At 45.1% G+C, this 12,843-nt stretch overlaps 1 protein-coding gene across 1 annotated transcript in view; it reads left to right on the plus strand.

Moving 5' to 3' along the window:
- Positions 1-12,082: 12,082 nt before the first annotated feature.
- Positions 12,083-12,843, plus strand: part of KIF12 (kinesin family member 12) — an 11,212-nt gene continuing 10,451 nt past the window's right edge. The window contains exons 1-5 of the mRNA XM_011998516.1: positions 12,083-12,108; positions 12,190-12,255; positions 12,346-12,424; positions 12,535-12,649; positions 12,748-12,833. Coding sequence (XP_011853906.1) covers positions 12,083-12,108; positions 12,190-12,255; positions 12,346-12,424; positions 12,535-12,649; positions 12,748-12,833 — 372 coding nt within the window. The remainder of the gene's footprint in view (positions 12,109-12,189; positions 12,256-12,345; positions 12,425-12,534; positions 12,650-12,747; positions 12,834-12,843) is intronic.

Here is a 12,843-nt window from a genome sequence, read left to right on the forward strand (position 1 = left end):
AAAGAAAGAAGAAACAAAGAGGGAGGGAGGGAGGGAGGAAGGAACGAAGGAAGGAAGGAAAGAAGGAAGGAAGGGAGGGAGGGAGGGAGGAAGGAACGAAGGAAGGAAGGAAGGAAGGAAGGAAGGAAGGAAGGAAGGCAGGAAGCAAGGAAGGAGGAAGGACGGGAGGGAGGGAGGGAATCAACTGGAGTGGTTAAAAAATACAGATGCCCCAACCCCACCTCAATTAATGAGACTCTGTGGCTGGGGTCTAGGGTATCCAGGAGATTCTGGTGCCAGGGTGGAGATCCACTGGCTTAAAGCATCGCTCAGGATCTCCCAGAGAAGAAGGCAGGGCAGTGTGTAAGATGGTATGGAAACATGTTTCAACAGAGATGGTTAAACTAAAGCAAGCTGTCTATTTAAAAGTTCAACTTCAGTTATCCAAGAAGTTCAGCTTTGCAAAACAGCTCAAGGAAGCAGGCTGCTGAAAGGAGAGGATGGAAGCTAGGGACTGGCAAGAGAAAGATCCCCACTCTGCCACTTGCCTACCTGCCCAAAGTGGTGCTGGACTTGGGGCAAGTTATTGAACATCTCTGAGCCGATTTCCTCATCTGTAAAATGAGGACAGTCATGGTGTGAGGCCCAGACTTTGACTATTAGTAACAATGAAGTAAAGAAGTGCCCATTGTTCAATAAATATTAATTCCCATCTTCTGACCCAGAATGTTCCAGATACATGAAGGCACCATTGTGCAAGAGATGGACTTTAATGCCCCTTGACATTTTTACATAGTGACTTACCATTTTTAGAGGAATATATCCAGTTCATAGGTAAGTCATTCCCCGGTGAATGGTAGGCAGACATTGACTCAGGGGAAAGCTATGTATATTCCTAGAAGAAGAGCCAGATCCTGGAAATGACAGAGAGTTTCAACAACCCTGGAGTCCTTTGATTTCCCAACCAACCATAGAGGCTTGTTTTTACTAAAAGACAAAACCTGGCTTTAGGATGTTTCATTTCCTCTTGTTGGACCATCATGCCATCATCAAACAGACATTTAGAGGATGTGGCTCTGCATCAGGCCCTGTTCTGGGCATTGGGATATGATCCTCATGCTCAAAAAGCTCATTGGCTCATCCCTGTAATCCCAGCACTTTAAGAGGCTGAGGTGGGTGGATCACCTGAGGTCAGGAGTTCAAGACCAGCCTGACCAACAAGATGAAACCCTCTCTCTACTAAAAATACAAAAAATTAGTGGGGCGTGGTGGTGCATGCCTGTAATCCTGGCTACTTGGGAGGCTGAGGCAGGAGAATCACTTGAACCCAAGAGGCGGAGGCTGCAGCGAGCCAAGATCGTGCCATTGCACTCAAGCCTGGGCAATAGAGTGAGACTTTGTTGAAAGAAAGAGAGAAAGAAAGAAAGAAAGAAAGAAAGAAAGAAAGAAAGAAAGAAAGAAAGAAAGAAAGAGAGAGAGAGAGAGAGAAAGGAAGGAAGGAGGAAGGAAGGAAGGAAGGAGAGAAAGGAAAGGAAAAGAAAGAGAAAAACAAAGAAAGAAAGAAAGGATGAAAGAAAGAAGCTCCTTGTCTAGTGGAAAGCCTGACTTTAGTATCCTCTGGGGTGGGGTGGGAGCAGGCAGTTAGAGGAAAGAGTGGCAGCCCAGGAGCACCAATGGGTTACTATGGCTCTCCATCTCTCCCTAGAGTCTCAGCTCTCCCACGAATGCAACTGCTGCCCCAGCCTGTACTGGCCTCCTTTTGTTTTCCCATCTGTAAAATGCAGTAGGGAGCCGGATAGGAGTGAATTCAATGATCTCTGTATGGAGAATTTTGGGAAACGTAATGAGTCCTACGGCCTCCACTCGTGTTTTAATTAAAGATGACAGCAAGCTCTGTTGGGAAAAATTTCACAACAGGCCCTGGACCCATCTGGCTTTTCCTCTGCGGGGGGTACAAGCGGAGCAATGATAGATGATTGTCATGTGATATATGGAGAACCTCCTTCCTCGCAGACCTTCTTTCTCATCTCCGCTCCACCTCAATACTGTGCCGCGCTGCCTGGCAGGGTGAGTCCCAGACTGGGCTCGGCCTCTTCCCACCAAGACTTCGGTCTCTGTATCTGAAAAATGACGATAAGCCCTCCTGTGTAATGTGCTGCTGGGGTGCTGGAAAGAGCAGACAGCAGCGACACGGGGGCTCACCTGGGCCTGGTAGAGCCTGGCCTCCACCCTCTGGGGATTCCAGATTTGCATCGGACAGTTTGGTCTGAGAGGCCAGCTTGGCCCGGGCGAGGAGAATGTCACCCTGCTTCTGGGTGCATTTGAGAGCAGCTCTGTGACAGCAGCTGATGATCTCCATGATAAATGAGTCCCTAAATGAATCCTCGCATCACGGAGTTGAGTGTTTTTTGTTAGCCCTCAGAGGAAGGGAGGCAAGAGAGATGGAGGCCGGGGAAGGACACAAAGAAGCACCCAGCAGGCCTCTCACCAGCCCCTCTGCCTCCTTCTGGGCTCCTTTCTTTCCTTCCACCCATGTTTGCTGAGCTCCCAGTGTGTGCTGGGCCCTGTGCTGGCTCATAGAGCTCAGGGCTGAAGCATCCGCAGTCTCTGCTGCCCAGCAGACAGGAAGAGAAGCTCAGTGTGATCAGTGCTGCAACGGAGGGGAGCCCGGGAGACTGTGGGGACTCAGAGGTGGGCTCTGACCTGTCCTGGCGGGTAGGGAGTGGCAGGGAAGGCATTCTAGGGAAAGCTTGCAAGGCGAGTCCACCCGGTGGAAGACAGCACTCCTGAAAGAGGGAGAACCACCGGCCCAAGCAGAGGAAGCAAAGCTTTGGGGAGTGGAGCACAGGAGGCAAGGGTGCAGGGTGGTGGAGACCACAGCCGGAGGGATCAGCAGAAACTAGAGCCCGAATGGCCTCGAGTCCCAGGCTGGGAGCTCAGACACTCTTCAGAGGCCCGAGGGAGCCAGGGCAGGGTTTTCCCAGGAAAGGATGCCTGGGTTAACTGGAGGAGAGTGGATTGAAGAGGATGGACCAGGGGGCAGGGGGTTGGTGGGAGGCCCCTTGATTACTCGTGTTGCTTTCTTCACTCTCTCGGAGAGTGCATCTTGAGGGCCTGCTCGTCTCTTACCATGCATCAGCTGGTCAGCCCCTCCGCCGGGCACTGGCTCAGGAGCGAGCTGCAAAGCGCAGGCCCGCACTCCACAAAGCTTCCTTTGTGAGGAGCCCGGGCCGTGGGGGCGTGGTGCTCTGCTGCCCTCTAGCGAGGGCTGGGGATGCGCCCTGCGGGGTGCCCAGCCGGCTGCTAAGGTCCCTGCAGGCCTTCCATCTGTCCTATCCTCAATCGCGTCAGGGGAAGCGGAGACTCACTGCTCCTGCGGACAAAAACAGGGTGAAGAGGAGAGGGGGTACACAGAAGAACTCAGCCCTAGCTGTGGGAACAGGGAGCACCGTGGTCAATGGGGGTGCCATTGGCTGGGAGCCCAGCTTAGCAGCTTTAGTTTCCTGGAATGAATAAGCCCAGACTCCGAAGGATGGAAGCGTAGTAATAGTGATGATGGTGGTGGTCACGGTAGAGATTTTGATGATGGTGGTGACGGTGGTTGCAGTGACTAAATGACTATGGCGCCTGCTGGTTAAGTAGGTATTGGTGGTGATGGTTGAGTTTTGGTGATGGTGGTGATGGGGTTATGGTGATAGTGGTGGTAATGATGACGATGATGGAAGTAGAAATAGTGGTGGTGGTGATGGAGGAGGTGGCTAAACAGCTACTATGAACAGTCTGATATGTGTCTTTTTTTTCTTTTTCTTTTTCTTTTTCTAGACTGGGTCTCACTCTGTTGCTTCTGCTGGAGTGCAGTGGTACGATCTCCGCTCACTGCAGCCTCAACGTCTGGGCGCAAATGATGCTCCCACTTCAGCCTCCTCACCCTGCTAATTTTTGTAATTTTTGTAGAGATGGGATTTCACCATGTTGCCCAGGTTGGTCTTGAACTCCTGGCTCAAGCGATCCTCCTGCCTCAGCCTCCCAAAGTGCCGGGATTACAGGTGAGAAGCACCATGCCCAGTCTCATATAGGTCTTTTGTTGGATATTTGCACTCATTTCTCTTAGGCAGAGACCTAAGTGGAATTGCTAGATCATGGGATAGGGATATGTTTAGCTTTAGTAGATGTTGCAAAATCGTTTTCTGAAAATGGTTCACAAACATTTTCGTTTGAATTGTATTCATTCTGGTATGTGTGTACTTGTATCTCACTATGGTTTTAATTTCATTTCCCTGGTGACTAATTATGTTGGGCAATTTTCATATGTTTATTAAATATTTGGATATCATATTTTGCAAAATGCCAGTTCAAACCTTTTGGTCAGTTTCAAGTTGGGTTGTTAGTCTTTTTCTTACTGGCTTGTAGAAGCTCTGTATATATTCTGGATAGAAGTCCTTTGTCAGATATATGTATTGCAAATAACTTTTCTCAGTCTGCAGTTTGCTTTTTTACCTCTTAAATGCAATCTTCTGATGAACAGTTTTTCATTTCAATGTGGTCCAATACATCAATTTTTTTTATGGTTAGTGCTTTTTTGTGACTTGCTTAGGAAACCTTTGTCTACTCTCAATGTCAGGAAAATATTATCTAGATTTTCTTCTAAATTTAGATCCACCATAAATTTTAAATTAATATTGTGAATGATGTAAAGTATGAAATCAAGGATTTTTTTTTCTTTCCCTAAATGGATATCCAATTAATCCAGCCCAATTTGTTGAAAAGAACAATAGTCTCCCAACTGAGGGCAGCGCTTCCTTTGTCATAAATCAGGTGATGCTTATGGACAGATGTGTTGCTGGAGGCTGTTCTATTTCATTCGCTGGTCTTTGCACCAATGCCACACTGTCTTGATCACTGTAGCTTTACATTAAGTCTTGGGATCTGGTAGATTAAGTCCTCCAACTTTGCTCTTCTCCATTATTATCTTGGCTGTTGTAGTCTTCTGCATTTTCATATAAATTTTAGAATCAGCTTGTCAATTTTCATTTTTAAAAGTGCCTGCTGGGATATTGATTGGGATTGCATTGAATCTACATATGTCAGTTTATGGGAAAGTAACATCTTCACAATGCTCTATCTTCTAATTCATAAACATAGTAATTCTCTCCTTTTATTTAGGTCTTCCTAAATATCAGCAATGTTTTGCTCTTTTCAACATTTTATTTCAAATGCTTTTTATTAAATTTATTTCTAAGACATTGTGTTTTTTGATGCTGCTCTAAATGTTAACATTTTAATTTCCAATTGTGTATTTTATATGTAATTCACAAGTATATATAATATATGCATATTGACATTGTATCAGAGACTTTAGAGATTCTTAAGAATTTTCTATATACACATATGTCTGTGTATTTATGTATACTGTGAAAAATGACAGTCTTATTAACTTAATTCTTTCTTTCCAGTTTCTACATACGTTTCTGCCTTACTATACTAGGATGATGGTAAGAGAAGCGGAAGTTATTTTTATTATTAAATATGATGTTACCTGTAGGCTTTTATTGGTAAAGAACTTTTATTCAATTAAGAAATTTCCATCATATTTCTAGTTTGTTGAAAGCTTTTATTGATCGTGAGCAAGTGTTAAATTTTACCAAATGTCTTTTCTGTATTTATTGAGATGACCATTCGATTTTCTCCTTTATTCTATCAATGTGTTGAATTACACTGATTGGCTTTCAAATGTTCAAGCAACTTTTGAGTTACTGGACTAAATCCACATGTATTATGCATTTTCTATATTGCTGAGTTTGATTGGCCAATAATTATTTGGAATCTTAACAATTGTGCTCATGAGAGCTAAAGGCTGGCAGTTTTCTTTTCTTCTTACGTCATTGTAAGGATCAGATATCAGGGTTAGGCTGGCCGAATTTTTAAAAAAATGAATTTGGAAATTCTCCCTCTGGCTCTATTGCTGACATTTGGTCTAAGATTCATTTCATTACTTCCTTAAGTGTTTGGAAGATTCCCCTGTGAAGCCATCCAGGCTAAGTGCTTCCTTTGTGGGGAGGTTTTTAATTACAAATTCAACTTGTTTAACAGATATAAAATGATTCAGATATCCTACTCTTTTCTCTTATCCATTTTAGGAAACTGAGATTTTTAAGCGATTTGTTCATGAATTCACAAACATGGTCACGTTCAGATTTATTGACATAAAGTTACTCATAATATCCTCTATTACTCTTTTAATATCTGTAGGATCTGTAGTAAACTCCCTTTTTTATTTCTGATATTTGTACTTGGCATTTTCTCTTTTTATTTTCTTTCTTAGTTTGTTAAGCATTTATACAAGTTATTGATCTCATCAAAGAAACAAGTGTTGGCTATTGTATGTCAGCTATGGGTTTCACTGATTTCTGCTATTAGCTGCATAATTTCTTTTCCTCTTTGTTTGGGTTTAATGTGCTATTCTTTTTCTGGTTTCCTAAGATGAAAACTTCAGTGACTGATTTTTCAATCGTTTTTTCATTTCTAATATAAGCAGAGCTTATACATTTCTTCTCAGCATTGCCTAACTACATAGTTTACTTCCCTTATTGTTAATTTCAAAATATTCTCTAATCACCATCATGATTTATACTTTGATCCAGAGGTCATTTAGAAGTATTTTCGTGTGATTTCCAATTATTTGGCAGTAGGGGAGGGAGGGTGGATTTTCTAGTTACCTTTCCCTTACTGATTCTAGGTTGATTCCTCTATGGTCAGATAACACACTCAATATTATTTTAATCACTCAAAATTGTTGAGGCTGGCTTTACAGCCCAACCTCTATTTTGGAAAATGTTTCATGTGCATTTGAAGATAATGTGTATTCTGTACATTATTGGGTATAGTGTTTGGTATATGTCATTTAGATCAAGTTGGGTAACAGTGTTGTTCAAATCTTCTATATTTTTACTGAATTTCTACCTGTTGTTCTTCAGTTACTGAGAAACTTGGGTTAAGATTAGCATCTGTGGTGGTGAATTTGTCTATTCCTTTTTGAAGTTCTGTTATTAGATGGATACGATTTAAGATTATTGTGTCTTCCTGTTGAATCATATAATACAATAAAATGCTTCTCACTGTCTCTATTGATGCTTCTTGCATTAGAGTCCATTTCGTCTGATGTTAATATGACTGTACTGCTTTCTTTTGGTTAGAGCTGGTGTGATACAACTTTTTCAATTCTTTCATTTTCAATTATTTCTTTTCTTAAATTTGAAGTTGGCTTTCCTTTTTTTCAACATAGAAACATTTTGTTTCTTTTATCCAGTCTGACAATTTGTCTTTTATTTGAAGTGTTCAGCCCATGTGCAATTAATATACTTGCTGATGTAATTGGGTTTAATTGTATCTTGTTATTTGTTTCTTATTTGTTCCATTTATTCTTTGTGACTTTCTTTCTCTTCCTTCCTTCCTTCCTTTCTTCCTTCCTTCCTTCCTTCCTTCCTTCCTTCCTTCCTTCCTTCCTTCCTTCCTTCCTTCCTTCCCTTTCTTTTTTTGAGATGGGGTCTTATTCTGTTGCTCAGACTGGAGTGCAGTGGCATGATCATGGCACACTGCAGCCTTGACCTGGGCTCAGGCAATCCTCCTACCTCAGCCTCTCAAGTAGCTGGGACTACAGGCATGTGCCACCATACTCAGCTACTTTTTGTATTTTTTGTAGAAATGGCTTTTTTCCATGTTGCCCAGGCTGGTCTTGAACTCCTGGGCCCAAGCAATCCAGCTGCCTCAGCCTCCCAAACTGCTAGGATTACAGGTGTGAGCTACCGCACCCAACATGTTTGTGACTTTATATCTCATTTTTTGTCTTCTTTTGAATCAATCAAGTAGTTTTAATTCATTTTTCTCTATTAGCTTCGTAGTTTTAACTCTTATTTTTACAGTAGTTACCTTAAAGATGCCACTATACATCCCTGAAGTACTACAGTCTACCTTAAGTTAGTACTTTTATCACTTCCCAAACAATTGAAGATCCAATGCTATAATTCTATGGTTTAACTCCATTCACTCCACTTATCCTTTATTCTAGTGTAATGTCTGTTTGTTTCTATATATATTATAATGGTAGCAAAAAGTTAGTGTTACTTTCTTTTAAACAGTCAAAATGATTCTCTCTTTTTTTTTTTTTTGAGATGAAGTCTCACTCTGTCACCCAGACTGGAGTGCAGTGGCACGACCTTAGCCAACTGCAACCTCCACCTCCCGGGTTCAAGCAATTCTCCTGCCTCTGCCTCCTGAGTAGCGGGGATTGCAGGTGCCCACCACCGTGCCCAGCTAATTTTTGTATTTTTAGTAGAGACAGGGTTTCACCATGTTGGCCAGACTGGTCTTGAACTCCTGACACCAGGTGATCCACTCACCTGGGCCTCCCAAAGTGCTGGGATTACAGGCGTGAGCCACCATGCCTGGCCTCAAAATAAATATACATCCCATATTTATTCTTCCTGGTGCTCTTTATTTTTTCCTTTAGTTCTCATTCAACATGTAAAAAGTTTCCTTTAGTATTTCTTGTAGTGATGATCAACCAGAGGTGAATTTCTCAGCTTCCGTTTGTTTAAAAATGTCTATTTTACCTACATTTGTGAAGGATACTTTTGCTAGGCATATAATTCCAGTTTGATTTTTGTTTTTTAATCCCAGCATTTTAAAGATGCACTGCCTATTGTCTGTTGGCATCCATAGTTTCTACTCAAAAGTAGTTGTCAGTCTTATTATTGCTACTTTGAAGGTTATGCATTTTTCCCTAGGGCTGCTTTTATGGTTTCTTCTTTGTCTTTGTTTTTCAGCAGCTTCAGATGTGCTAGATATTTCTTTATCTTTAAAGTGGGCTACAAGGTTGCCCATAACCAGGCTCCTATTACCTTTATAATCTTTTTTTTTTTGAGACGGAGTCTTGCTGTGTCACCCAGGCTGGAGTGCAGTGGTGTCATCTTGGCTCACTGCAACCTCTGCCTCCCGGATTCAAGTGATTCTTCCTCGGCCTCCTGAGTAGCTGGGATTACAAGCCTGTGCCACCATGCCTGGCTAATTTTGTATTTTTAGTAAAGACGAGATTTCACCATGTTGGTCAGGCTGGTCTCAAACTCCTGACCTTGTGATTTGCCTGCCTCGGCCTCCCAAAGTGCTAGGATTATAGGGGTGAGCCACTGCACCCAGCCACCTTTATGATCTTTTGTCTCTCACTCTTCCCTTGCTAACTGTGTTCCAACCACCCTGGCCTTCTTCCATTCCTTGAACACACACTGGTCATACTCCACCTCAGGACGTTTGCATTGGACATTTCTTCTGCCTAGGATAATCTTCCCCCAAATATTTGCATGACTAACTCACATTCCTCCTTGAAGTCTTTCCTCAAAAGTCACCTTCTCAATGAGGTATTCCATGACTATACTATACAAACAACAACCTGTTCCCCATCGCCAACACTGACTGACATTATTTCCATAGCACTTTTCAGCTTTTAACATGCTATGTAAGTTATTTATATGCTTATTTTTATTATCTTCTTTTCCCACCTCACTAGAGGGTAAGTTCCACAAGGGCAGGAATTTTTATCTGTTTTGTTCACTAATGTATGCATCTCAAGTGCCTAGAAACCTGCCTGACACCTGGAGGAGGCTTAATAAAAGCTTGCTCATGACTGTTCAATTAAAGGGTAGCAGATGTTTGCACTCACTGTTAGAGAAAAGAACCTGGACTTTGCTCCTGCATTTGTGATTCAAAGGACATCAAATCATGTTCACATTCTGACCCAGGATGGGAAGCCTGGTGCACAAGTCCCCACTGACCAGCTTGAAACATATCCCCTGTTGCTGCACTTTCATCAGAATGCCTTCAAGGCTGGGCGTGGTGGCTCATGCTTGTAATCCCAGCACTTTGGGAGGCTGAGGTGGGTGGATCACCTGAGGTCAAGAGTTTGAGACCAGCCTGGCCAACATGGTGAAACCCCATCTTTACTAAAAATACAAAAGTTAGCTGGGCGTGGTTGTGAGCACCTGTAATCTGAGCTACTTGGGAGGCTGAGGCAGGAGAATCACTTGAACCCAAAGGTGGAGGTTGCAGTGAGCCAGGATTACAACATTGCATTCAAGCCTGGGTGATGAGAGATAAACTGCATCTCCAAAAAAAAAAAAAAAAAATCCCTTCAGCGTGGCTCATCTCAGTCCAGCCTGAAGAGGGACAACAATCTGACTAAACCAATGCACACTAAGATGCTAGTGACTGATAGTCTTTAACACTTTCAAGGACTTTTAAAGGAGCACCTTGTTCATTTACTGGGTTTACTCCTGACAAAAGCAACTTGCCATAGCAAGCAGCATCAGGATGTACAGCTCATAGTTCTGGGTTTAAACTCTCAGTTCTGCCATTTGTTGCTTTCTCCTTAGGTAACCTCCCCTGCCTTTCACTGTTTTGTTCAGTTTTTTTTTTCCTCTGAAAAACAGGGATAGTAATTTTTGTCTTATCCACCTCAAGGACTCAAAAATATAATAGATTAAGGAACTTCAAAGTTGAAAGGGAACTTAGAGATCATCTAGGAATTTTTATTTTTGTTTTTAGGTAATTCTTTACAACTTTCACTTTCGATAACACTGTATCATTGAAATCTCAGAACAACCACGTCAAATAGGAGAGAAGTCATTAATCCCTTTTTACAGGAAGGAAACAAGTTAAGAGAGGCCAAGACTCTGTGGCAAGTTAGTGTCGGAGCTGGGAGCAGTGGTTCTTTGTTCTACAGAACTTTCCCTGTGGTCCTTGCTAGAGGGTCCTAAACCAAAAGGTCAACTGACTCTTTCTTATACATCTCCATTGCCTGGGGAGCTCACTGCCATCCAAGACAGCCCATTCTCCAGTAGGGTGGCTTTGATAGCTGGCTGTCATTTGTGGTGGTATAGAATGTGTTACATTGAGAAAAAGTGATTTTTAGGGCTTTCACCCTAATGTGTGTTTGGGGGCCAGAGAGTTTGCAGAAATATTCAGAGAACATACAAAGACAGCCAGGATGACAATAATAATAACAATGCCAATCTGATGGTGTCACATCCCTGTTTGTAATCCTTTAATGGCTTCCTGGTTCCCTGAAGAGTGAGTCCAGACTCCTTGATGTGCCCGCCATAAGCTAGGTCCAGCCTCAAACTACCTCTCCATGCCACACTCATCTCCCCCACCCCACCCTGGCCATCCTGACTTCTGTTTGCTTTGCCTGGAAAACCTTCACCTCCTCCCCACCCCCACTGCTCCTACAGGCCTCTGTACTCCCCCTAAAGGCCCTACACACTGCTGGGTTGTACTTATCCATCTCTCCAGACACACTGTGAGCTGGGAAGGGTGAGAGGCTGCATGGGGCTCCTCTGCCCTGGTGCCCAGCATAGAGACTGGCACAGAATAAGTGATTGCCCCATCCCTGCACACTCACAGACATCTCTGCTGTTCTCATAAGCCAGACCAGGAGAGGGTTAAACAATCATGCTGGCCTAGGATTAACTTTGGCATTAGAGAGGCAGGTGCCCCAGTGTTTTACCAGGTGCTTGGAAACCTGTTCTCAGGTCAGTTCAGAGACTCAATCCAGCCAGGTCATCCCTAGAGCTGACTGAGACCTGTGCGGTTCCTTGGGCCCTGAGCTGCGCTGCTGGGGGTGGGCGTGGGTGTGTGGAAAGAGTGGGTAGAGCCTGGTCCTGTGCAGGCTAGCTCTGTGGCCTTGGTTGAGTTCTTCCTACCTGCTTGGGTTTCCCCATCTGGGCACAAAGGAGGCGGGTCCGAGTGGTCCCACGGGTCCCTCTTGTGAGGACTGGCCAAGAGCAAGGGATCCTCAGACTCCAGAACCCCCTAGCTAGGGGTCCCCTCGCTTGGGAGAGACTTTCTCCACCGCAGGGGTGAGGAAGGGTAAATCTTTAACGAGCCAGCCCTGGGCAGGCTGGAGCCTTTCCGGATGGATGGCTGCCTGGGATGGGGGATGGGGTGGGAATGCAAGAAGTGTGTAGACAGTCCCAGTGTTGTGGAGAAGGGAGGGTATTGGGGGGAGTAAATAAAGGAGACGAGGGCGGAGCTAACTGCGTGTGCAGAGCAGGACATGGAGGAACGCGGGTCACCCGACGGGTAAGCAGATCTTCAGAGAGGTTCGAGGAGTCCTGAGCAGCCGCTGGGTGCAGGTATGGTAACTCGCATTGCTGCCCACAGGGATCTCGCGCGAAGCCTGGAGCAAGGGCCAGAGGGGCCGGAAACGCCCATCCAGGTGGTGCTCAGGTGGGTATAAGTTGGCTAGGAGGCACCTGGGCGAGGCAGGGATCGATGAAGACATCAGGATGTACCATCTGCCCTTCTGTCGGACCCCAGGGTACGTCCCATGAGCGCGGCCGAGCTACGTCGAGGGCAGCAGAGCGTGCTGCACTGCTCAGGGACCCGTACTCTGCAGGTGAGGAACCCGTCTCTCTGTCTCCCCAACAAATCCCGGGGACGCCAGGTCCCTTCCCCCAGGCAACTTTGCCCTAGGCCCTACCCTCCCCCGGAGTGTTCCTCTCCCAGGTGCCCCACCCTCCCCAGAGTGCCTCTCCCTTCCAGGATGCCCAGCCCTCCGCCATTGTGAGCCGCGCCAACCCCTCCGAGCGCCCCGCCCCTTCTGAGGGCCCGTGCACCCAAGGTGCCCGCCCTCACCCAGAATGCCCCGCCCCTCCAGGGTGTCCCACCCTCCCCAGAATGCCCCGCCCCTACTGAGTGTCACCCTTACCCCCAGTGCAGGGTGCTCGCCCACCGAGTGCCTCATCGAGGGTCCTACCCTCCTCCAGGGTGCCCCGCCCTCCTCCAGAGTGCTCTGCTCCTCCAGAGTGCCCCGCC

This window comes from Mandrillus leucophaeus, unplaced genomic scaffold, assembly GCF_000951045.1.
Source record: "Mandrillus leucophaeus isolate KB7577 unplaced genomic scaffold, Mleu.le_1.0 Scaffold572, whole genome shotgun sequence".
NCBI lineage: Eukaryota > Metazoa > Chordata > Mammalia > Primates > Cercopithecidae > Mandrillus > Mandrillus leucophaeus.